This window comes from Kwoniella shivajii, chromosome 1 (genome assembly GCF_035658355.1).
Source record: "Kwoniella shivajii chromosome 1, complete sequence".
NCBI lineage: Eukaryota > Fungi > Basidiomycota > Tremellomycetes > Tremellales > Cryptococcaceae > Kwoniella > Kwoniella shivajii.
In genome coordinates, this window is record NC_085908.1 from 2,498,575 (window position 1) to 2,522,421 (window position 23,847).

At 43.3% G+C, this 23,847-nt stretch overlaps 8 protein-coding genes across 8 annotated transcripts; 2 read left to right on the plus strand and 6 right to left on the minus strand.

Annotated features, from left to right (window-relative positions):
- Positions 1 to 2,353: 2,353 nt before the first annotated feature.
- On the minus strand, positions 2,354 to 5,155 carry IL334_000934 (uncharacterized protein; the record flags this gene model as incomplete). Its single annotated transcript, XM_062932696.1, has 8 exons — positions 2,354 to 2,454; positions 2,527 to 3,809; positions 3,884 to 3,896; positions 3,957 to 4,122; positions 4,210 to 4,516; positions 4,587 to 4,643; positions 4,707 to 4,762; positions 4,835 to 5,155. The coding sequence occupies 8 exons, from the start codon at positions 5,153 to 5,155 to the stop codon at positions 2,354 to 2,356; spliced, it is 2,304 nt and encodes a 767-aa protein (XP_062788747.1).
- Positions 5,156 to 5,587: 432 nt separating this feature from the next.
- IL334_000935 (uncharacterized protein) lies at positions 5,588 to 7,886 on the minus strand (the record flags this gene model as incomplete). Its single annotated transcript, XM_062932697.1, has 8 exons — positions 5,588 to 5,599; positions 5,654 to 6,548; positions 6,605 to 6,617; positions 6,694 to 6,856; positions 6,951 to 7,386; positions 7,459 to 7,515; positions 7,581 to 7,636; positions 7,701 to 7,886. 8 exons carry the CDS (start codon positions 7,884 to 7,886, stop codon positions 5,588 to 5,590), a joined length of 1,818 nt encoding a protein of 605 aa, XP_062788748.1.
- Positions 7,887 to 9,462: 1,576 nt separating this feature from the next.
- Positions 9,463 to 10,824, minus strand: IL334_000936 (uncharacterized protein; the record flags this gene model as incomplete). Its single annotated transcript, XM_062932698.1, has 4 exons — positions 9,463 to 9,493; positions 9,554 to 9,871; positions 9,955 to 10,298; positions 10,384 to 10,824. The coding sequence occupies 4 exons, from the start codon at positions 10,822 to 10,824 to the stop codon at positions 9,463 to 9,465; spliced, it is 1,134 nt and encodes a 377-aa protein (XP_062788749.1).
- A 504-nt stretch (positions 10,825 to 11,328) lies between these two features.
- On the plus strand, positions 11,329 to 11,718 carry IL334_000937 (ribosomal protein L30; the record flags this gene model as incomplete). The annotated part of the gene is made up of 1 exon (XM_062932699.1): positions 11,329 to 11,718. The coding sequence occupies one exon, from the start codon at positions 11,329 to 11,331 to the stop codon at positions 11,716 to 11,718; it is 390 nt and encodes a 129-aa protein (XP_062788750.1).
- A 162-nt stretch (positions 11,719 to 11,880) lies between these two features.
- Positions 11,881 to 12,649, minus strand: IL334_000938 (uncharacterized protein; the record flags this gene model as incomplete). The annotated part of the gene is made up of 2 exons (XM_062932700.1): positions 11,881 to 11,971; positions 12,030 to 12,649. The coding sequence occupies 2 exons, from the start codon at positions 12,647 to 12,649 to the stop codon at positions 11,881 to 11,883; spliced, it is 711 nt and encodes a 236-aa protein (XP_062788751.1).
- Positions 12,650 to 15,187: 2,538 nt separating this feature from the next.
- Positions 15,188 to 16,987, plus strand: IL334_000939 (uncharacterized protein; the record flags this gene model as incomplete). The annotated part of the gene is made up of 7 exons (XM_062932701.1): positions 15,188 to 15,227; positions 15,316 to 15,447; positions 15,537 to 15,694; positions 15,829 to 16,419; positions 16,502 to 16,629; positions 16,700 to 16,763; positions 16,832 to 16,987. 7 exons carry the CDS (start codon positions 15,188 to 15,190, stop codon positions 16,985 to 16,987), a joined length of 1,269 nt encoding a protein of 422 aa, XP_062788752.1.
- Positions 16,988 to 17,303: 316 nt separating this feature from the next.
- Positions 17,304 to 20,153, minus strand: IL334_000940 (uncharacterized protein; the record flags this gene model as incomplete). The annotated part of the gene is made up of 5 exons (XM_062932702.1): positions 17,304 to 18,100; positions 18,238 to 18,317; positions 18,383 to 18,437; positions 18,517 to 19,302; positions 19,676 to 20,153. 5 exons carry the CDS (start codon positions 20,151 to 20,153, stop codon positions 17,304 to 17,306), a joined length of 2,196 nt encoding a protein of 731 aa, XP_062788753.1.
- Positions 20,154 to 20,713: 560 nt separating this feature from the next.
- IL334_000941 (uncharacterized protein) lies at positions 20,714 to 23,673 on the minus strand (the record flags this gene model as incomplete). Its single annotated transcript, XM_062932703.1, has 2 exons — positions 20,714 to 22,318; positions 22,378 to 23,673. The coding sequence occupies 2 exons, from the start codon at positions 23,671 to 23,673 to the stop codon at positions 20,714 to 20,716; spliced, it is 2,901 nt and encodes a 966-aa protein (XP_062788754.1).
- Positions 23,674 to 23,847: the final 174 nt, after the last annotated feature.

The following is a 23,847-nucleotide window of genomic DNA, read 5'->3' on the forward strand; positions in this document are numbered from 1 at the left end:
TGACAACGTGTAAGTTTGGGCGCATTGACCTGTCTCAACGCACTGATCACCTCTCGGATGATTGCTGATTATGTCGTCTCTTGGTGTTTCTTCCATTCATAATACATGGCACTCCCATCAGATTATTGCTGCATACGGTATACACATTACTACCGATACTTATATCTAGCTTACAGAAATCCCTACGCTCCGTCACACTATCATTTATGGGTGCAACAAAAAGGGGAAAGCATATGTTGGTCATCCATTTGACTGATTCGATCCAGACTATCACTCACAATGTGGGCAAGGTGAAACTTACTTTAGCTTGAAGCAATGGAGCCCTTTTCATTATCGTCAACTTCTTTGTAGTCGAGCTGGAGTTTGAGTCCAAGTCTGAAGCTGTGTCAGGTTCGTCAATATTATCAATAATAATTAGATGAAGACGGCAATTCCCTTTCGTCTTGCACAAATACAGGCTATGATGCTATGATGCTATCAGATTACAGTAGTTACAAGTCAACTTGCAAAGGCTTCACATCACCTTCTCTCCCTAGCTACATATCCAAAATCATCGATGTCAGTTTATTCATCAGTTGGACGTCCACCTTGAAACTGACCAGATTCTTTACAGTAAATTTGATCCATCGTCGTCCAGGCAAGATCGGGTTAGATTCAACATGTCCGACGTGCAGCAAACCATATTCAATCGTATTCTATGATTCTGCTCCGCTGAGGCACCTTAATTTGACTTCATCGAGATTCCATCCCATATTGAGTCGTTCTGCAGACTAGATCAACGCGTGCAGTATCAACTATCTTGTCGTACAGGCAATTGAGTAGGATACAGAATACACTCACATTGATAATTTTAGCTGGACCTGAAGTACGGAAGACCTTGTTATGACCTTCTCTTACCTTGTCAAACACAAACTTTCTTTCAAAGTCCTCACGCTCGATAGGCAGAGCAAAGAGATCAGATGCAATCTCTCGGATGTCGGGGAATCTCATTTTCTTCCATGGTTCGCGCCGCTTTCGAAACACCCCGAGTTTACCTTGATTTCCGGGAATGGTTTGATATTGCAGCTCGTTGTGCCACACAAACGTATGAGAGCTGTATGTAATCCAACGGATATGCCCAACCAGTTGATGCGTGTGTGTGTATAGGAGAGAGGGGAGGGGAGGGAGGGTCATGATAGAAGATAACCTCATTGTCGCAACCAAGTCTTGGGTATACAGTATTATTGTCCGTTGACTCGCTTTGTTGAATTGAACTATCCCAGGTACGCTAAGATTGAGAACACAATTGTGGGAAGAAGAGAACTTGCTCAAATCTTCGTAAAGCAATCGGATGTAATCTTCCGATCGGTTTTTGGATTGAGCAGCCACTACTATGTAGCAATGTTAGTCACTGTCACTTTCCCATCTGATGCGGGAGTGATTTGCTGAACAACACCTTACCTGAGCGGAATCATTGTAAATGGTATCTGTGAAATCTAGCACCACATTTGAGCCAGGCTCGAGGTAGAGCATCGTCAAGCTGATTTCGAGCAGCCAGGATCTCTTGAAAATACCTGCCCGAAAGCACAGAGCTGATGAAGGACTTTGATCGTATGGTTCCTTGCCTCTCTTTGTCTCTCTAAATCCTCAATCTTGATTTCCAGTGATGGGCCTATATTACTTTTCATGCTCAGCTTCATCGAGTGGATGTCAACTACAAACGACATCATAATGGACTTACTTGGAATACAAAACTTTGCTTTGGACGAGACCACTATGGTGTGAGACGAACGAAAATTGCGGCTTGAAAGATGAAAGAGAAAGAAACAAGACAAGAAAAAAATCAAAAGTGAAAGTGGCGCTTCAAGTACTGTATCATTGCATTTCAGTGAGTGTGGAGAAAGGTTACAACAACACACAATACAACTATCTATTCTGCCTGGCGGTTCCGTCATTTTCGTTGAAACTTATCAGCAAGGTTCTATACATGAACAATCCCTTATAGCAAAGTAAGCCAGAAACAGCTCTTGTAGACGGCCCATATCTGACAACACTTAGGCAGATATCGCGATCGTGCAAGTCATGCGAAGCCAAAAGTGGATATTACGTACGATTATACATGTAAACATATGAAAAGTCATGGGATAGTTTATGATTTTGTGTATAATAGTTATTGGTAACGATGATACTGCTACTGTAGTAATGGTACTTATCCTCTGAATATATCAGCCTCTAATCGACTGTCAACATGATCTACGTTCCCATATCGATCACCCCCGATTTCTTCATTTGATTTCTATTTCAAAAAACTATTCAGACGTAGTCCCACTGCTAACAGCAGATGAGTTGAAGAGAAAAACTCACTCATACTGAACTAGATGTAGGATTTGGCCACTTCTTTGCCACTTCCAGAGATAGGTTGGAAGTGCGCAGTTATCTTGGGATCCCCAGTGCCAGTCTCTTCTTTATTTCGCACTAACAAAGCATAATACCATTAAGCATGGCTATCTACGAAGTCTCCCATGCTTGTACTGACCAGAGACCCACCGCGCTCTCCGCTTTCGTCGACCTGCCGAAGTAGTCGCTCCAGCTCCTCATTATGTTTATCGCGAACTTCCTTGCACTCTTTCCACACATGGCTTGGCAAGTCTGGAGTGAAAGAGAGCTCGTGCATGTACTTGGCATGGTCACGGATGACCCTCTTGACGCGGACAATATTTTTTTGTATTTGCTGTTGTGTCTCAGCTGGAGGAGATGGTGCATATTCGGCCAATACGTCAGCAGTGGGAGGGTGATTGACTGTTTGATCAGCTTCGAGGCAGACAAACTCTGAGATGTTTGATGCTGGGTTTTGATTGACAGGACCGGTCGGCTGCGCGGGTGTTGAGCTTGAAATATTGTTATTCCAATATCTCGCCACGTCGAATGGCGTAAGTGAAGCGACCTCGGGAATTTTCGAGCTTGATGGTGTAGTCAGTGCACCTGCTCCGACTATATCTATCGTTCTTGCCGAAGACTTCTCAGTAGGTGGAACGGATTTTCGAGTCGATGGAGCTTTTCTAGTTCTTGGTTCACTCTTGCTTTTAGTGTTCTCGGTTATTTGGATTGCTGATATGAATTCGTTGTCCCGTTTGATGTAGGTTTGTGGATGACATTGAGGTCGTTTGCTTGCTGCCCGACAATTGTCGTCACCCGAGAAAGGTAAATACTCTAATTCGGACGACGTATCAGCGAGGACTTGAAGGTTCGTGTCAGCCACTCTTGGAGGATGGAGATCATTCAGCAAGTCATCAGGATCAGCGTCAGTAAAACCCCAAGGTAGAGGTGGATTAGATTCAACGGGACCGTTAGTACTGATACGGTCGTTAGTGTCATTGTATTTAGGTCTCATAACCCCTTTAACCACTGATATCCCTTTTATTTGACCACCCGCCACGTCAGGAATCTTGGATGTTGGAAAGTGTGATAGAACGTTATCAACAGAGTCTTCTTGAATGGCATTTGCATTGGCCTCAGACCTCTGTGTCGTTGGTTTGCCGATAGGCGATTGAAATTCCTCATCGGCTGACCAACCGAGTCTGGTGTCCAACTTGAGTCGTTCACGTGGCGGAACCCTTGCAGTCTTTATCATTTGGGTGCTATTTTCGGTGTCAGATCTTCGCGAAAGTCTACTTGAACTCGATCTCATTCTTCGCGCTCGCATTTTGAAAGCAGATTTGGCTTCTGAAGCAGACTTCTTTTTGTTTTGTTTACCTTCCTGATATTCACCTGATGAATCATGTTCAGACGATTCACTGGAAGCTAGATGCACAACGCTGTTGTCACATTGGCTTTAATGGGCAATACAATAATCATCAATGATATTAGCTGGACAAAGAGGACGCTCTGCTACCAATGTACTTACCAGAGATTTTCAGCTGACCAGAATCGATGTATCTATCAGTGTGGTTCCCTGCACGTCATCGATCACAACTCACCGAAGTAATCGCTGTAATAACAAGATAACTCATCACCAGGTTTGGTCCTATCCACAACCTGTTTGAAGTCGAAAGTTGCACAACCTATACCATTTCCAGATTTCTGACTGAGTGCATCCATGTCTGAATGTTCTAGGACCCAACCTATATTGTACTTGCAACTGTGCTATGTGCGTGTGTGAAGCAACAATTGAATAGACATCAATCCGTTCGATATAGTATTCCTGTACTGGAGTGTGATAATCACACTTACATTTACTAGTCGCCCGACTCCTAAGCCCAAGTAAAGCCTTTGCCGACGTTCATCAGCATCATCCGGTCTGTCGAAAGTCAAGGCAGAATTGAACCCATATCTGCCGGCATCATCAATCCCTCTTGGCAGAGTGAACAATGTTAACTGAATCCCTCTCAAATCGATTTTGCCAGGGGGATCTTTCGTCGGCTTTCCTTTGGGAAAAGCCTGACGGATAAGGAAGACTCCTACGCCGTTGTTGTACTTGGGACAAGACCGAAGTTCCACTTCAGTATTGCGAAGGAATTCTATGAAGGTGGATTCCAGTCTATGAGTTTCATATGAATCGTCATCAGGTCTGCCCAATAAAAAAGGACGCATGAAATAATGATATTCACCTTCCGAGAATAACTTCGGTAACCAAGTTATCTTTTGATTTTCGTTGACAATCAGTTCTGCAGATAATAACCGTCATAAGCATGTAGAAGCAGGGTATACTGTGTTAGTCACAAGCTTACATCCTTTCAAGCATTTCGATCAAGCGAGCTGGATTGTCTTCTCTAGATACGTATTTCTGTGGGGTGTATAACATGTCAGCTGCAGATCCTTCTAACAGCGAGGCCGGCCGTTCGGCAGGGAAGCTTACTCCGGTGGCAGGATCTTTCAGAAGATCCTTGTTACCGAAATCTAATTGGTAAGTAGCTTTCATGGCGGGTTGATCCAATTCATAAATGACAGCCATGAAACGTTGATAAAAATCTTCTAAAGCACAGATCTGGTGCAAAAGATCTATGTCGCGTTGAGTAGATTTATCAAGTAGGTCGTATGGGGAAGGTTCATCATCTTCGTCCTCATCAGACGAGTAACTTTCCCTTTTCACCATATTGGGAACCTTAGAGTCCATGGAAGGGAAACAGGGAGCTCTGAATCTATTTGTTGAGTCTCGTTGAGGTCTTGTCCTCTTCATCTTGAATATCTAACACAATGAGTTCACCTGTTTTGCGAGATATGGGAAGATGCAGAAGAAAAGGAAAAGGAAGAAGGGAGTCAAGGTGTCGGTGAAAATAACCAAACTTCCACGCCACATGATCTGCAGTAGTCAGACGCTACTAGTACAGACAACAAGGCTTATTGACAGGCGCACAGACCTCGAATGACGTGTGCATTCGATTGCATGGAATCATCGTTCGCAGTTTCCCATGCTGTCACCGATGACTGAATGAGCTCGAACAGGTATCGTGCATTTCGCTGAACATGACATGAAGGCTGGCGATTCGGGCAGTGAGATCATGGTCTGGTTCGTGTGCCATAATTTCATTGATTGATCCATTCCGTTATTCGTAGTATATACATATCACTTCCATTCTGACTACAACTTTCGACATGTTTGATCAATATCCTACTGCTGAGACTATGTATATTAGCGCCTTATCAGCTGTTTGTACCACAAAGAGGAATTACACACCGTCGGGCATTTTGAACTCCCTGCATTTTTTCTCCCCGGTTCGTTCTCAACGATGGCTGTACAGTTTTCGCTTATTCTTGAAACACTCTTCCTTGGTTCCGACATTCTTATATCCACATCGACATCTCGCTCCTTGCCTTTGCCCTTTCGATTTACATTTGAATTAACCATTGCGAGACTGTTCTCCTTTCTGCATGCCTCGATTTCCTTTCTATCATTCGTGATCTGTTCCTTCAAATCTACTAATTCAGCTATGATATTTTCCAATCGCCCTTCATGCATCTTTATCCTTCCCACTCGATCATCGATTCTTTCGCTCAGGGGATTGAGTTTTCCACTGGCTACAGAATGAGGGGAGTTTGATACGTGATCTCGATATGATCGGTCCAACCCGGGCTCCGGTGCTGGTTCTCGTTCTGGCTCTGAGAGTATTGGACTGCTGATATCCATTGTGTCCTGAATGAAAATATCATTGTCTTGCTGTTCTTCCTCTTCGATGAATAGCCTCTTCTTCTTCTTTTGCTTTGAAGGCGAAAGATGGGTCCCAACATACTGAACATCTTCATCCTCGTCATCATCAAGTTCAACGACGGCATGTTTCTTGTACTTGTCCTTTTTACGTTTAGTTCTCGTCAATTGATCTTTTCTTTTCTCACTTAGTTCTGTATCACTGGTCCAATCTGCATTGAAAGGAGTATGTGCTTTTCCAAAAGAATAACGATGTTTCGGCTTCGACCCCTCCATCTGAATTGTACCCATATCCATCGAATCGGCTTGTGAGAGTACCTCGGTATTTCGGAGAAATGGTGAACTATTTCTGGGCGGAGGGCAAGAATCATGCGAGTCCGGACTACTGGGTCGAGGATAGGGGTGATGATCGGTACATGTACAAAGACTATAACAGGGATCAGCTCGATTCATCAGACCAGACGAACAAGTGCTCGACCTCACCAATCTAATTTCGCTACAGGTAAGTAAGTATAGATATCAACATCGGTTTTCTGTGCCCTTACGAGGGAGACGAAACAACAGCAACTCACCAAATTCGGCACTGTAATAACCAAAAACCTCCATTCCTGGTTTCAATTCTTTGCTGACTTCTAATTTTCTACCAGCCATGTACCCCAAGCTGGTTATTTGGTCGTCAAATCTCAAAGCGTCGCTTTCAAAAGGCCATGTCACACTATGTAATTTGCAGTGATGCTATTTGGATATGCCACCATCAATCATAAATCCTTTGACCTTCAGAGAGAGTGGGGATCAAGATAGGTGGGTGAAATTAAGAAATTGTACTCACATTGATAACTCTGGCCAAACCTAATCCAATCAAAATATAATTCCTTTTTTTACCTTTAGGATTTGAGCGATGTTTGTAATCAAAAGTTAAATCATCTAGAAATCCCATTTGCTCAATTTCTTTCACTCTCCTTGGAAACGAAAATAACTCGAATCTTATCCCTTTCATATTCGGTTTATCAATGTCATAATGTTGGAGATCAGCTTTATTCACATCTCTTCTCCTAAGGTAATCTATCCTCGATAGAGTTCCAGTTGAGTTGGAAGCAGGCTGTTTCCTCGCATATTGCATAGGTCGAGGGCTCGAATCTGAGCTTGAGCTTCTGTTTGATCTTGACCTTGATTTCACGAATAAGCCCACTTCATCTGGGATCTCTTTCGATATACCTAATCTGATGTGAGAATTGTGTAATGCCGAGAGGAAATTATTTTCGATCCTGTTGTAGATTTCAGTGACCATATATTGTTAGTCATCGCGTTTACGAAAAGGGGAGTAAGGGATTACATGCCTTCTCAGATATCGTTCAGGTATAACATTATCTCCTGCATCTCTTTGAGATTGAGTACTACACAAATACATATCAAGACATGAGCAGTCTTCCTTTTCCAGTTTGGACGCTGACAGACTTACATTCGTCTAATCATTGCCTCCAGATCTTCAACTCCATCGTCTCGCTTTGCCTTCTCCTAGATAGTAATCTTCAGTTTGAATCAAGTTTCCTCAGAGAGACAAAGTCGGGAAGATACATACTTTCGTTCTTGGATTGATGTATAACCAGTCTCTCTCAAACCTCAATGTCTTTGAACCTCTCGCCGGAAGCTTATCAATACCGTCCAAAGAAGCGAATAATTCCATATACAGGAATTCGAAGGCGCATAATTGATGAATAACACTCAGAGCTTTCTGTTCTTCCTCAGCGAGATCTGGACCTTCCATCGATATATCTGGCATCGCTGATCCATTCAACGTTGTAAGATTTGTCAGGTGATGATAGGAGAGGCGGAGGATGTATCGAGTAATGTATATTTGGAATGCTGCTTTACTTCACTGCCGGGTCTTGCAGTCTTTCTCGGTTAATTAGTAGAGAGGGAAGAGTTGGTATACATTCATATATGTCGAATGAAAGATTGAGGAAAAGCACGATAGGCTCCTTGTCATGAGCGTAAAGTCGATTCCTCTTTCCTTTTACTAACAGTAATGTTGAAAAAACGTTTCGAGCACGCTCCTTTGTCGTGTATCGCTTGATGTCCCTCTCCTGGAATTGATCAAAGCATTGTTCGTGCATGTAAAAGGATCAGTCAGGATACATATACTCCGATAAAAGGGTATATGATATTATGTGTTTCACCTCACTGAAGGAACCATCTACCCATTTCTGAGAGGAGATCCTTGTGAAGTGAAGAAGCAGCAGGCGTGTAGTGAGAGAGCAGGAAGTGGAGAGTCTTCTGGACCATCTTACAATCAGGTTTGTGGCGTATCTTGGAGTGGCAAATCACTTGACAGCCATTATCATACCTTGACCCTTGATATTACTACAACGAAGGTGGGGGGGGGAGTATCAGAAGTGGAGGCTACCTTACGGATGAAGAGAGTGATGGCGAGGGAAAATAACAACGGTTACAGACCCATCATCTCATGTCAGACTATTTCTTCCATCCATTTCTCCTAGTTTTGTAGCGGAAACCTGCGCACACACGTACACTCTCTCTAACTTGCCAGTCTTACGATGCAGTCAAAACCATTCGACGATACGATACCGACGACACAGATTGATGTAAGCAATTCCTTCTTTCCTTCTTCCTCGAAAGCTGAGCTTCTGATCTGCCCTGAACTGATACAGCTCAACAAACCTGTTCCCCGCCTCGGAAGAGTGAGGTATCTTAATGACCTGTGGACTTAATACTGTATGCAGCTGGAGAGCGATTGTTGTTCGAGGCAAATCATCTTCCGGTAAGTACAGGAAATTTTGACAACTCCTTCTATCCTTCCTTCTTCAAAAGCTAAAATGCTTTACCAGGTCATCAATTGATTCAAAACCAGAGAAATCCACCACACCCGGAGCCAGAGAGGAAGCACGTGTCTTTGAACTCGTCGAGGTAGTGAGTGCTTCGTTGGCATCACCAATATGGATCCATACGAAATCTGACTTTGTAAGAGATCGGTTCTCCTTCTCCTTCTTCCTCTTCCTCTTCTTCCTCCTTCACCCGATCACCCACATCGAACTCTCACAAAGCGACCCCCTTTCCCCGTCAATTGATCAGAGAAGCGTCCAGATTATTTCAAAAGTTTCAATACAGAAATTCAGAGAGGGTTTTGGGGGAGATTGTCAAGTCACGACAGTCTTCTCGATCTTGAATGATCACCTTCTTAATCCTGATTAATAAGAACTATCTGTATATTTGTACATGTGGTTGTCGACATACATGATTTGCATTGTTATGAATTCGATTGACGTGGGAGTTCCATTCCATTCTAATCGTACTTCAAAGATTCGGCTGTCTCAGTAACATGACTAAGGTAGTCTCCATTGACCGTATAGCATACTACGATCATGATCGATCAGCGGTTTTGTTCACTGTAGGGGAGAAGTGATCATCACTCACTCGAAACAAGCTAAGATGGTCCATTTCCTATTTTCAGCTTCTGGGAAAACCAAACTCCTGGGACCATAAAACACTTCATCGTCTACTTCCTCTTGTTTCCTGGGTAGACAATGTATGAATTTCCAATCTTCTTTTGCACCTGCATCAGTAACCATTTTATTTGTGATTTGATATCCTTCAAATGCCTTTAATCGATCAGATTTCTCTTGCTCTTGACCCATTGAGATCCATGTATCGGTGACCACAACGTCAGCATTGGCGAGTGCTTCAGCGGGTGAGTTGGTGAGCTTGACAAGTGATTCGGTACCTGCTTCAATGCTAAAAGTGCGTATCGGGATCAGTGATCAGCAAATATCGATATAAGGAAAGACGAGAGTCAGAACATGACAAGATACACTTACACCCTTTTCCACACTCTGTCATCAACTGCATCATAACCTTTAGGAGCGGCCAAGCTGAATTCCATACCCAATCGAGGTAAGGTGACCATCAATTCATTCGAAATGTTATTAGAATCTCCTACCCAAGCTACTTTCTTTCCTTTGAGGGTCTTCAAGGGATCAACCGAAGATTGGAAGTATTTCAATACTGATGTATGAGCACCTTCGGCTGCATCGTGGTCGGGGGGAGTGGGTTGAGGAGCATAATGTTCATGTAATGCCATGATATCTGCTAAGATTTGAGTTGGATGATATAAATCTGATAAAGCGTTGATGACTGGTACAGGTGAATGTTTCGCTAATGTCTGAATTGGTTAATTTGATGCTGTCAGCTGTTTTGGTGTCCTGGTTATAGTAAGCGAGACGGAGACGGATAGGAGAACAACTGACCTCAACTTCATGATGACCTCCAACACGAGCCATGATACCGTCAACCATACTTCCAATTACTTTAGCTGAATCTTCAAGAGTTTCATTTACACCTAATTGAATATCGTCTTTACCCAAAAACATTGGATGTCCACCTAATGCTTCTACAGAAGATTCAGATGCGACCCTCGTTCGAGTAGATCTTTTACTGAATAATAAAGCTACAGTTCGTTTGCTCAAACTAGATATCAATGCTCGGGGAGAAAGGTTCTTGCAAACGTATTTAGCTGCCAAAGCATTTTGAATCAAAGTTCGGATTTGTTCAGGAGATAAATCTGCTAAAGTGAGAAGGTGTGGTGGTGATCCTTTCCTTCTCATAGATGCGAGAGTATCAGGTCGCTGGGGTCGTCGAACAGCACTTCGAGCTGCGTTACCACCGTATCGGGCGGCTGATGATGACATTCTGAAGGTGGAAGACCTGGATGATACTTTGAGCGGGGACGGGTAAAAAGGGTTCAGAGAGCAGGTGTGATTGGAGAAGAGAGCTGTTGCGGTGCTCTCGGTCTTTATTTTTAGGCTCAATGTCGAGTTGATATGTAACGAGTCGAAAAGTAAATGGATTGACAGATGTCTTTTTCTCTTATCGACGATGGAAGTGGGGGGAATGCACGAGGAATGACTCGGGATTAAAATGATCCAGACACTGACGTACGGATACGATACCACCTTGATTTAAATCCACGTCATGGCACTTTTCTTCACCTAGCAGATTTCCCGCTTATCACTTTGGATCCCATGGATGGACAACATTTCAACGGATGTTGAACATTGAATGATATATCCACAGAGAACTCGAAAATAAGCAAAAGCTTGCCAGATCGACCCAGAAGAATCACAGGAATAAGCTTTCTCACCCCTAAAGGACTGCCCCTCAATTCTTGCCCAATCATCATCATCGCTCGCAGAATGTTCGGCTCTCGCATACTCAGTAATTCCGTTCGACAAATCTCCTCAAACACATCTTCCGCCTCAGCCTCAGCCTCATCCTCAACATCATCGGCAACGGCAACGCATCATCTCATAACACTCATACGATCACCTATAGGTCTACCATCATCCTCAAGATTGACGCTGGAAGCACTGGGCTTGTTTAGATTACGTCAAGCTGTCTTGCATCCTTATGGAGAAACAACCGCTGGTAGGATATTGAGAGTGAAAGAATTAGTACATGTCTCGAACGTAACGGAAGCAGAAGGAAAGAAGTTGGCTGCTAGATCACGATCACAAGGTAGTGGTATAGAGTATAGTGGAAGAGTGTATGGTGGTGGGAAGGGAATATATCAAGCACAAATATAGAGTACGCGTGATTCAAATCTCTCTCTCTGCTCAAGAATACTAGAAACTGATGACCATTGAATAGACCGAAGGAGGCTCCCTCATTCAGACTCCTACATACATGCATATTATATCTCATCATTATTCAGCTCGTGCCACTTCTTTGGCAATCCTCGCAATAAATTACATGCCGACATCAGAATTATTCCTCTTGTCTCTACTCGGAGCTATGCCACAATCTCGCAAAGCCTTGTCTAGCTGCGAGATCCCTCGACTGCACTTTGTCAGCTCCCAATTCTAGGTTTCTGACAGTGGCAGTGAACTGAGCTCACTCTATGAAATCTTCTTCCCGAGAACATGCGGCAAGTGAGCTCCGAGAGCGTGCGTCAAGTAAGCTGACCCTCATTTCTTGACGTAAAGCTTTCAATGAACTACAATAATCAAGATCGCATCGATTGTCAGACAAGGCTTGCTGTTGATCTACCCCGGAAGTGTCCAATTGCACGGGCCTAGAGGTAGTTTCGTTGGCTCTGTGATCTCGTCTCGTCGAGCTACTGGAAGGTCTGGTGATGAACGCCTGTGCATCTCTCGAATCACTTGGGGAGTTCAGAGGAGTCGGTTTTGGTGAAGTGGTGATCCTAATCAATGTCGGCTTTGTACAATGCACTGTACAAGGATTCTGTATCTCTTTGCTTTCCACAGGGGTGTTGATCAGCGAGTTGTCATCAAAAGGGTTGTGCTGTTCCGATTCAAGAGTCGTCTGAAATGGTGAGTGATCACTTGTATTATCCTCATTAAGGATGCTTCCTTCTTCAATGGTGGAGATAGTAGGTGTTGCACCGGTCGAACGTTGACCATCCACTGTCGATCCACCTGAGCACGATATGTCTGATGGATGAACGGACGCAATTTCTTGATCAGAGATAGCGGCGATATTGTGATGCGCTTCCATTGCGATAATTTGCTGTCAAACCTTTAGGTTGGTGGGAGAACTAGGAAACGGACAAATTGCGAATACTTGCTCTTTATATCTTTGGAGTCAGACGATGTGGATGTGTGAACACTAAACGTCAAATCTCAAGGTTTCAGCTTTTTCTTGCACCACGAGGATCTCAAAAAGGAGCCGGAAAAAATAGCTATGTACAATAATATAAGGGAAGCACAGTTAGAAGGACGTGCACGCGTCATTCTTTGTCATCGCAATCAATGGATGGTATCAATGGACAGATGTCTTCCTTTCAACTGGTATCACCACCTTTAGGGAATGCTACACAATGAGAGCCTGGTGATCGACCGAGGGTTCCAGCCTCAAAACTTGGATACACATTAATGGACAATTCATGGAGTTCTCAGGCGCTGTCATTAGACGCAGTACCCTATGACTCAGTCTCCATGCCAAGCCGCATAAGCTCTAAGATTTCGATGCCGTTCAGACTCCAGACACAGAGGATGTACTATCACCCTTGACTCTTCTATTCCAATATTCTGTTTCTCCGTTGGCGTCACCATTTGTACACTGGTCAAATAAAAACTGGATATGTCTTTTCATTTCACTACCGCAAACCCATTAGCTTGACTCAATACCAGATCAAAACGTCGAGTACAGTATCCAGGACAGGATGAATGAAGTCTGAATGATTTGCTCGAAAATCAAGTCTACGGCTCAAGACGGTAGACTTACTCCCTTGCCGATACTGGCATGCCTTTGGTGAGGCAGTTGCATATAGTATCACTATTCTCGGGCGAAGTCCTTAAAGAGTACGTTATAAAATACACATATTAGCTTTATCCTTGGCATAAGGTGATTTGCTGATATCCCCCTAGGCGCTAGGCAATGCAAGTGGTATTCGGCATGCTGACAGAGAGAGGCAGAGTCCTATACTCACCCACATTTAGTACATGTTAGATCCTTCAACGTCCAAACTTTCGTTTTGACAGACCCGTAATTGCTGACATTAGAAGTGGTGCTCATTGTCGATACAGTATGTTATGAGTTTGACCGAACTAAAAGACAGTGTGGTGTATACGAAGATGCTCATCTAGAGATTCGAGATCAAAGAGCGTTTTATATCGTGCCGACCAGACCTTTGGGTTGAATGACAAGTCTATGACTGAATGCTTTTGATAATTTCGAAGTTCTGGTTCGTAAAGGATATCGTGACCAAAGGATGTATCGATACATCGGTCTGGGCATACGAGCTCAGTATATACGAAGCCAGCTGACGTCATGTTGCAGAGAAATAAGGCATATCTGGACTTGTAACACGATAGCATTTTATTGCAACCTTTGTCTTCTATGTCTTCCCGATGAAGACGGAGAAACAGGAAAACATGCATATACTTAATATGACGAAAGTGTCGAAGCGAACAACAAGCTTCTGACCGTTTGCGGTAATCGTTGCAGCAAAGAGGTGCTGCGAAGTCCCAATCTGAGATTCAGCATGGCTTTGGATATCGAAAAAGAGAACCAAAGAATGCACAGCAGAGCTCATGCATATCGTCTCACAAGTTTTCATGAGGGCGGAGGCTTCCGATGAGAAGACACACATCTCTTTGCCAGAATATCAGATTTTGGGACCTTCGTGAGAGGTGCACCTTTGCAAAAAGGCGTGTATATCAAAAGACCTTGCGTCTATGAGCTTATTGTTTCCGCCGCTACCTCTCTTTTGAAAACCGAGACTGCATCACAGAACATTTGTCTCCGCAGGAAGCAGTGGTATACAAGCTTACCCTGTTGGACAAGGCTGACTAACAGTGGTTGAAGGGTTGTTGGAAAGCTCAAAGGAGGGTCTGGACGGATCATGACTCGAACAGGTTTTGGCCGTTTTGTACAATAGATGAGGAACACCAAGCATGTCAAAGACTAGAGTACGAGGAGTAGCTTGTTTGATTTGTCCTTCTGGCGCGGCGAAATTTCTCGCTCAATCCAATGGAAAGCCCGCATTTGTCAGCTAAGAATTCGTCTCAATTGACCTTTACCATATTGCAATCTGTCCTTCCAGTCGAATCATGGAGTACAATATGCATTAGATAAACTAGATACTCCGCCGGGTCAGGTACACCTGATCTCCTGGATCCGATGGCTATCTGGGATACTGTACTCATGGATGATCAATCAGTGGTAAACTTGCTTTATTACGAGTTTTCAAGCCGTCGGTCATGGGATTTTCACGATGATTACTAAAGCGTGTGTGAGTTTCACCTCGAACATTGGATTCAATCGAGAAATAATACTATTGTTTCCACCGGAAGTACTAAGATTAGATTTCTTGGCATTACGAACCATCTGTTTGCCGACTAAACCGAGATAAAATGGGATGACAGCTGCACACATATATATGTGGAACTAATAAGCAAATCTTTTTCGAGTTTCGACTGTATCCTCCCTCTCAATCTTTCGTACTCGCACGCATACAATAATATCACCGTCTTTCGACAATCGATTGAATTTAGTTTGACCCATTCATAACCTAAACTGAGTCAATCGATAATGGCCAGAGAAACTTACGAAAACATAGTGATCATCGGAGGTAAATATTCGCCTCGCAACGACATTGTCCTCTGAGGTGTCAAGATTGACTGGGAAAGGTGCTAATGTGAATGATGCTGAGAATTCAGCTTCGGTAGCTGGACATGCTCTTGCCAATGAGCTTATTCCAATCATACCTAGAACTCATCGAATCTTACTGATTGATGCTTTGGATTATTCGTTCTATCCAATCGCAGCTCTCAGAGCTTCTGTAGTTCCTGGTGTGTAATCTTTCTCAGCTAGTCCTTTTCCTACGGCTTCAAAGCAAAGACGGAAAGCTGATCAGATGACTTACTATGATGCATGTCAGGTTGGGAAGATAAAATTGTCGTACCGCTTAAAACCTCAACCGTCTTCACTGAATTTTCACAACATCAAGTTATCGCACCCAATAAAGTTGTCGAGCTGAGAAAGAATTCTATCATTTTGGAGAAACCTTTCGAAGGTTCAACCGAGCTTCCTTTCTTTGTGAGTGTCTCCTTTCATCTGATTCACCTCATTCATTGCTATGCCACGATTGGCTAGACACCTGCCACTTTTCAGAGTAAGTAACGATTTGCTTACATTGTTACGTTATCCCATTGCTCTGATCGATCACACAGAAAGCGGTCGTAGCTACTGGATCAACTCAACCATCACCCATGCGACCTTCTGCAGATTGGACTGGGATCAACGACTACAAGAAAGCTTTGATCAACAGTCAAGAAGAAACTAAGAAAGCTAAGAAGATAGTGATCGTTGGAGGTGGAACAGTCGGTGTCGAATGGGCAGGAGAAGTCAGAGCTGCTTATCCAGATAAAGAAATAACAATAGTTCATAATCGATCATCCCTTCTTGCTCCAGATTCCAATGGCAAATCAACCAACACTACTCCAGAATCATGGAGCTCACCACCTACAGCTCCTAAATTATCTAAATCACTTGTGTCTCTCGCTGAACAAAATAAAGTCAAACTCATCCTTAATGATAAAGTTATCATCCCTAAGCATCAAGTAAGCCAAGGTGAATGGGATGGTTCTTTCGGTCGTCAAAAGCGAGGTCTAGTAAGAGTCAAGACTGAAAAAGGGAAAACAATAGAAGCAGATTACGTTTTCTTAAGTATCGGTAATAAACCTAATTCAACTTTAGTTAGAAAAGCAGATTCAAATGCCGTCGAAGGCAGTGGTTTGATCAGAGTTGACGATAATCTCAAGGTAAGTTCAGAGACTCATAGTGGTATCGACGTTTCGATTGCGTATTAATTGACTTTCTACGTTTCATTGCGACGTTTAAAAGGTCGCTGCCACCAGTGATTCTTCTCCGCTTTCAGGAAACAATTACTACGCTATTGGAGATTGTACAGCTGCGCCTGGATTCAAGACAGCCTATCTCGGTGGTGTCCAAGGTAAAGTTGTAGCAACCAAGTGAGCCTAATTTCCCCTTTCTTCCACCATGTTGGATATCGTAGACTAACCTATCTCCATCTCCTGTCAGCCTTGTAAACGAGATCAAGGGAAAAGCTCTCACAAAGTACAGTCCGGGTACTTTTACTGGATTGGTAAGTCTCCTAGCAACCTTTCAATCTCGTCAACGATGACCGCTTGGAGCTGAACACCCTTTGGATAGGTTGTACCCTTTGGGCCTGAGCTGGGTGCCGGCTCTATCACTTTACCATATTTGGGTACATGGGCTGTAGGCAATGGTATGGTCAAGAGTCTTAAAGGTAAAGGATTATTCATCGATATGTTTCTCAAGTCTTTCAAGGGTAGCGAGAAAGTTTAGACAGATGGTCGAAGGGATTGTAATTATAATATCGTACGAATATCGATAATTAGCTACTGTAGTATACATGCGAAAATGATCGAATAATATTTCCTACCATGCACTTGAATGGCAATTAAGGTCCGAATCTTCTCGAAACAGGATCAGGTCAAGACAATAACATGAAGGATTGCGCAATTCTGATGTATGCATTGATAGATATAGAATATGAATAAGGTATGGCATCGCATGTTATACCCATGATGAAGCGTATCAACATCGAATTTCTATCTGCCCTTCCGACTAATATGCTGCATGATTGGAAGAATCTGAATGACTAAACTTGTAAATCCTCTTGAATCTCTAGTTCTTTTCTGGTGTTTTCATCAATTTCACCAGTATACCTCCAAGCTTCGAATCTATGATTTAAATCTCTTCTAGCATGTATACCTAAACCTGTAGTAGATTTATCTGGATTTGCATCGAAACCACCACCTTTTTTTCTGGGGAAAACGTAAAAGACTTCTCTTACTCTTGAATGTAATAAAGCCATTGAACACATAACACAAGGTTCATGAGTTATAAATAAAGTCAAACTCGTCAGAAGATAATCTGCACCATTCCTAGTCGGTGGTACATCTGTGAAAGGTTTTATTGTTCTTAGATGTGCAATTGATGCTACACAATTTAGAGTTGCGTGACGTAATGGATGATTTTCTGATGTTCGAGTATCATTGCTTGAAGCTCTTAAACCTTCTGTCGGTGGAATGAAACCTTCTTCTTTGGGCCAAAAATTAGATGGTTGTGATGTACAGTATGTAGCTATTGGTATTTCACCTTTACGTTTTGCTTCTAAACCTAGAGAAAGTACTCTTTTGATTCCTGATGTTACCCAGGCTTTACGTCCGATTGGCCAATCTGATGAATCAGATGATATCACAGGTAGAGCAGATAATGTCACTGGCCATGTGTGTGATTTGATTTTCAGCTGTTCAGATGTTCGAGCACATGATGATGGAACGGTATGAATCAAAGGTGTAAGATGTGATAGGGTAGTTGAGAAGGATGTCATAATGGAAGTCAGAGTTGTTAAGTCGTATTCTGTTACCAGACTCAATACGATGCGACAGATTTCTGCAGCACAATCGACAATCTGTCAACCAAAGTCTACTACATGAGAGGAGAGAATGTAACGATGCTGGCCGAAGAGTGCCATGTCTTTGCTTTGCCTCGAGCCGGGGCTCCTCCAACTTCATCATCCATCAACTCACCTTGATCATCCTCTTTGCGCCTGCAAACCCTTTTCAAATGGCGCATTCTATCATCGGTAGCTGTCAAATCCTTGGAAAAGCTATTGAAATCATCAGTATCAGCCACCCACAAGCTAGATCTGCAGTATCGGTACACTGCACTCACTCTAGAGCCGTGCGGGTTAATTTTGGATCCTTGAATTCCAGTATCCAGATATCCACTGTTGTTGACTGCATCAGTCATGTACTCGGGGGTGGACAAAGGTTTTATCAAAACTTCAAGATAAACACTTAACTCACTCATACCGTCTTGATCTTCCTCGACCTCTCTCTCAGCAGGACCTTTCACCCTCTCGAACTCGGAAAACTGTTCTTCCCTTCCTACTCCATCTGCTCTTGTACTTGTCCAGTATTGTTCATCCCAATCCAGATCGTCGACTAACTCGGCTATCGCCTCTTTGTCCTTTGTGTGTCTATTTTGGATATTGGTGGAATGTAATGGAGGCGGTAAGGATGATATGACATCCGTAGATGGTTCGGGATAATTGGATATCGATATGGATGATGATGATGGTGTTGATGTTCTAGAAGATGGTGTCGATATTGTTGATGGTCCAGCCAATGCATTTTCGTCATGTATTCTAGATGAAGATAGATGTATAGGTTGAGGAGAATAAACATGTGTTTTACCATTATTATATGGTTTCTTTTTGATTTGTATTTGACCATTGGAGTCTCTAGCTCTAGAAGCCCACAGTCTTTTCTCTCTTTCTTTCTTTTGTTTTAATTCTAACTCATCTGTCAGATCTTCTGAATCCAGTTCTATCTTTGTGAAGAAAGCTCCTTCGTCCTCCGAATCAGATGATGAATTCATAACAAATGACTGTGACTTATCTCGAGTATCGTCAGTTATATCCGTATGAATATCAGATTTTGTAAACCAGAGTTTCGATTCATCGGCTGAATAGCAAATACACAGCTCTTCGCCCTTTTCGACCTTTTTAGAAGTTATGAATTTGATAGTTGATGTCTTGGATGATCTGATGAAATTGACATTCGGTATAGAAGAATGATTAAACAATGAAGCTATGTAGGGCAGCGACAAGGAAATGAGTCAGCTGCATGTAACCAGACAGTTGAAGGTGTAGCTGTAAAATGTTAAAATGACAGCGTTGAATGAAGGTTTGTTGACGGTAGTATATATGTCATTGATGATATTGTAGATTCCTTTTCTTTTTTTCCTTCTTTTTCCTCTTTTTCGCCTCACTCATCTACTGCCATATTCAAATTCTATTCCTAATGACAGTGCCCTATTCCCCCCCACTCTCTTACCATCACTACCATCATTCATATCCCCCACTTTGAGTTCCAGGCCCATCCCACCCCACATAACAAAGGATAGAGCTAGATCTCACGCTTCGTGACACATTCAAGGACCAGGACGATGAAGGAAGCTCACCAAGACCTAAGCCAATACCCATTCCACCGTCTTTCCAACAGAATCCATAGCTGCCCAAAATCGTATCGTTCATTTTACCTTCTTCCCATTCCTTCCGAGATATGACCAGCACCGGTGATTCCTCAATTAAAGTCCCTGCAGGTATAGTCGAAGGAGCGAATACTCCTCTTCCTCTCGATGGATGTGAGAGGAGGTATAATCCTAAAGGGTTCATAGGATGAGGCGAATGTTCTTCCGTGGAGTTGTCGTCAGATGCACACGAAGGGGGAGAAGGGAAGGAAGACAATGAGGGTATATGGGGGACTTGGGCATTAGGAGCCTTGGTAGAAGCTAGCGAAGTTATCGGCATTTCTCTAAATGACAAAGAATCACCTTTTGAACTAGCTTCATGTACTATACTTTGTTCTTCTACGTTCGACCGGGACGTGGTCGTTGTTTGTCCAGAAACGGACTCGACACTATCATATTGAGCATTCATGAATTCAGGTGTTCCCGAGACGTGAATTTATCCAATTTTGAATTCTTTATTTGCACTGAATGTTGGCTCTGTGAAAGGACAGTGACTGGTTGATGTCCTCGTTTCATGTACGCTGAAGCCATGTATCGATGTTGATGCGATGCGATTTGAGCTTTTGTTTTCAATGAAATTTACGGAAATTTTGTTTGTCTGTGCGGTTGTGACTTTTCGAAAAGTGGAGGTAAATTGATTTACGCTAAATCAATTCACTCATTAGTAAATAATGGAGAGATCGACCTTCACCTCCTATGACATGGAGCAATGCGCCCCTTCACATTAGCAGTCAGATGGGCTGGAAAGAAAGGAGGCCAGAAACGAAGAGTGGTTACATAGATACATTAAGTTGATATAGAGATACAAATAAATGGGGAAAAACAAAAGATATATCGATGACATCTTGGACATTTCTACTGTAATTATGATTATTTATGAGGTCTGACAATATTCACCCTTTCTTCATCATTACGATCTCCAAGTCAACAGTCCTTCTCTCGTATCGAGTGTAGAGATTATTCTGATCCTCATGTTGCTTTCCTCTCTCCTACTTCTCCTACATCATTACTCAGATCCATTTCAAATCCCAATCCAGCTGGAGATTCCCCCTCACCGGATGTATCATTAGGTACTTCTGCCAAAGATATAGGTTGTGGTGATGGAGTAGCGGCTTTGACGTTCACTTTGGGTGGACTTGAATTTATCCAAGGGTTATTTTCTGCTGGTAAAGAAGGTAATGACATTGATATTTGTTGCATGTCGAAACCAGGCGCGGGTTGAGGTTCACCTCTTGATCGATCTTGAGCTATTGCTTTTGATAAAGGTGGTATCTCTAATCCTATCACTGAACTTAAGGAAGGCGTGAGCGGTATAGGTTCTGCTGTCATTTGACCTTGACCGTCTGATTCTCCTCGTTGTTCAGTTAAGTCGGCTCCGCTGGAGACATGATGAATAGCTTTACTCAAAGCTTCATAATGCTTATCCAAATCTCGTGGAGCAAACTTATCTCCTCCTTCTTCTTTCTTAGCTACTTTTTGGTCAACTTCTTCGTCCTCTTTTGCAATATCCGTCGATTCATCTGGCTCCGGTACATTGCCACCTAGTACTTTGATGGTTTCTTTCAGAGCTTCCCTTTCTTCTTTTACCTCTTTGAAGGACTCCTCCAATTCGGCTCGTTTCCGTCTTTCATCCGCCACCATCTTATTTGCTTCCTCGAATAATGCTTGAGAAAGATTCTCTAATTCAGCTTCCATATCAACTTTTCCTTGCTTCAATTCAACCAGTTCCTTTGACATTCCATCCATCTTGGCTACAGCTGCTGAATACGCTTGACGTAATTTCGCAAGTTCACTGTTGGTCACACTCAGGTTGGTCGAAGCTGCTCGTTGCGCTGGAACGTTCATCACACTCATCGATCTTGACAACGAAGGTTGTTCGTTGAACGATTTACTCAAATTGGCTTGATGAGTAACTGTTCTAGTGGGTTGGGGTCGAGGAGCCGGTAATGGGACGGAATTCGGGGCCGCAGGCGACGTTGATGGAAGGCGACTGGGTTGCTCAGAGCTTACACGAGGATGATATCCTTCGATATTAGGAGTTCCTGGTCTCGAAGGAACGTTCATGGCGTTGATCATAGTTGAAGCAGAAGGAACGTGTACATGACTTAATGCGCCGGTAACCTTTTTCTTACCGCCATTCCAGAATCCCCATGAATTGCTATTTGTAGATGAGCCGTAACCACCGGAAGATTGTGGTCCAGACATGGAACCGGCATTTGCCAGATCGGTTGCTGTAATTTGCAGTGATACAGGTCGACTTCGTTCTTCTAGTGAAGCTCGAGCGGGTGTGCGCGCAACAGCGGCAGGGGAAGCCATAGCATTGGAAGTAGTGGTTGCTCGTACATGGTCTGCAGACGCGCGTGGCGCCGGAGCTGTGAGTTGAGGGGTTCCAGGAGTAGTCGTTGGACCAGAAATGTTACGCGATGTCCCTGTCCGAGATGACGCTGAAGTCCGCTTGAGCTGTTCTTCTAGCATTTCAGAATTGGCTTCCGCCATTGCGAGGTTTGAGCGAGCAATTTTGAGGGACGTCAAAAGAGTTGAATGGGAAGCCAGTAAAGCGGTTTGTGATTTGGACTAAATCATATAGTCAGACATCACATGAAAGGTATAATATAGGTTGACTGCAAGCTTACCAGTTCATTGACTCGTGCAAGTACCTCTTGTAGAACTTTCTTCACTTCATTGGGCTCCGCAGATGCCTCTGTCGTGACAGTCTGCTGTGTTTCTGCGAGTTCTGTATAAGCTGATCCTGGTGAAGGTATTTGACCGGTTTCTGTCTTCTCTTCCTCTTTCTCCGCGGTTTCTCCAGGTTTAGATTCTTTCTGCTTTATTTCCTCCACCACCTCCTTTTTGCCGTCCTCTTTCTTCCCGCCGATTCTCTTCTTCAATCCCTCTTCCCCTTCACTGTCTGACGGCGATCCTGGAGCGGTTAATTTGGTATATCCAGAAACCACGTTATCATCATCACTTTCCTCGTCATCATCGTCCTTTCCTCCCTTGCTGAAGATGTGAAATTTCTTTTGTGTTGACGAGGGACGCTCGGAAGGAGAAGCCTTGGTGAGCTTGTTGGCGGCTGGAGGTGGTGGCGGGAGTAATGGAAATGCCTTTTTCTCTTCTATAGGCTTCGGCGTCGGTTTAGGTACTTTCTTTTCCGTAGCTTGAGTAGGAGCGGAAGTGCTTGAAGAAGAGGATATTGGGATTGAGATACCGGATAAAGATGACCAGCGTTTGATTTCATCTTCAGTGATCATGTTCTCAGCAGCATCATGGTTGGCAACATCACCTTCTTTTACCGTTTCTGCGAAGCTTTCCGAAGTAGCACTTGGTAAAGCAGGCTCTACAGTTTTGATCTCTGGTGTAACCACTGGCAAGGCATCAAGGAGCGATTTCGATGACTGAAGTGGAGTTGGTATAGTTGGAGGCGTATTGGCTGATGGGACTCTTGACAGTGGTGCAGACGGAGTTGGGTTTAATCTAGGTGAAGGTGACGAGACTCTCATAGAGGAAGACCTTCTGACACTTCCAGGTCTATTTGGATACTGGTGTTGATGTTGGTGTTGATGAGAATGAGTTGTCAATTGAGCCGCAAATAAACTTGGTGGTAAAGGTTTATTACAGAAAGGACACATGACAGGTTCATCACCCATTCCAGGAACTTCGATGGATTTCTTCTTTTCCAACGCATTTGAAGACGAATTAGCTGCTGTAGCTGGTGCCAATGCAGATTCTTCTTCAGGTGTTATTCCTGGTGGTAAAAAGTCGTTTGACATTTGACTTATCTTTCTGCCTATATTCTTCAATCTAGGTGGTATACTAACTGAAAGTGAATCGAATGGATTTTCTTTGTTTGCGGTATCCACAGCAGGTGAATTTTGAGCAGAGTAAGAATAGTATGCCATTCCTGGCACACCTGCACTGGCGTGCATCATGTTTGTTTGCTTCTAATTTTTCTGCGATATACTGTGGAATCCCAAAGTGATAGGGGTGGATATTCGGTTCGTTTATAGCTAGATGGGAGATCTGAAAAGGTGGAGTCGGGCGTTGTCGTTTGGAATCTACGCTCGGACCGATTCGAGACGCGTGTTCTCGCTACTCTGTAACAG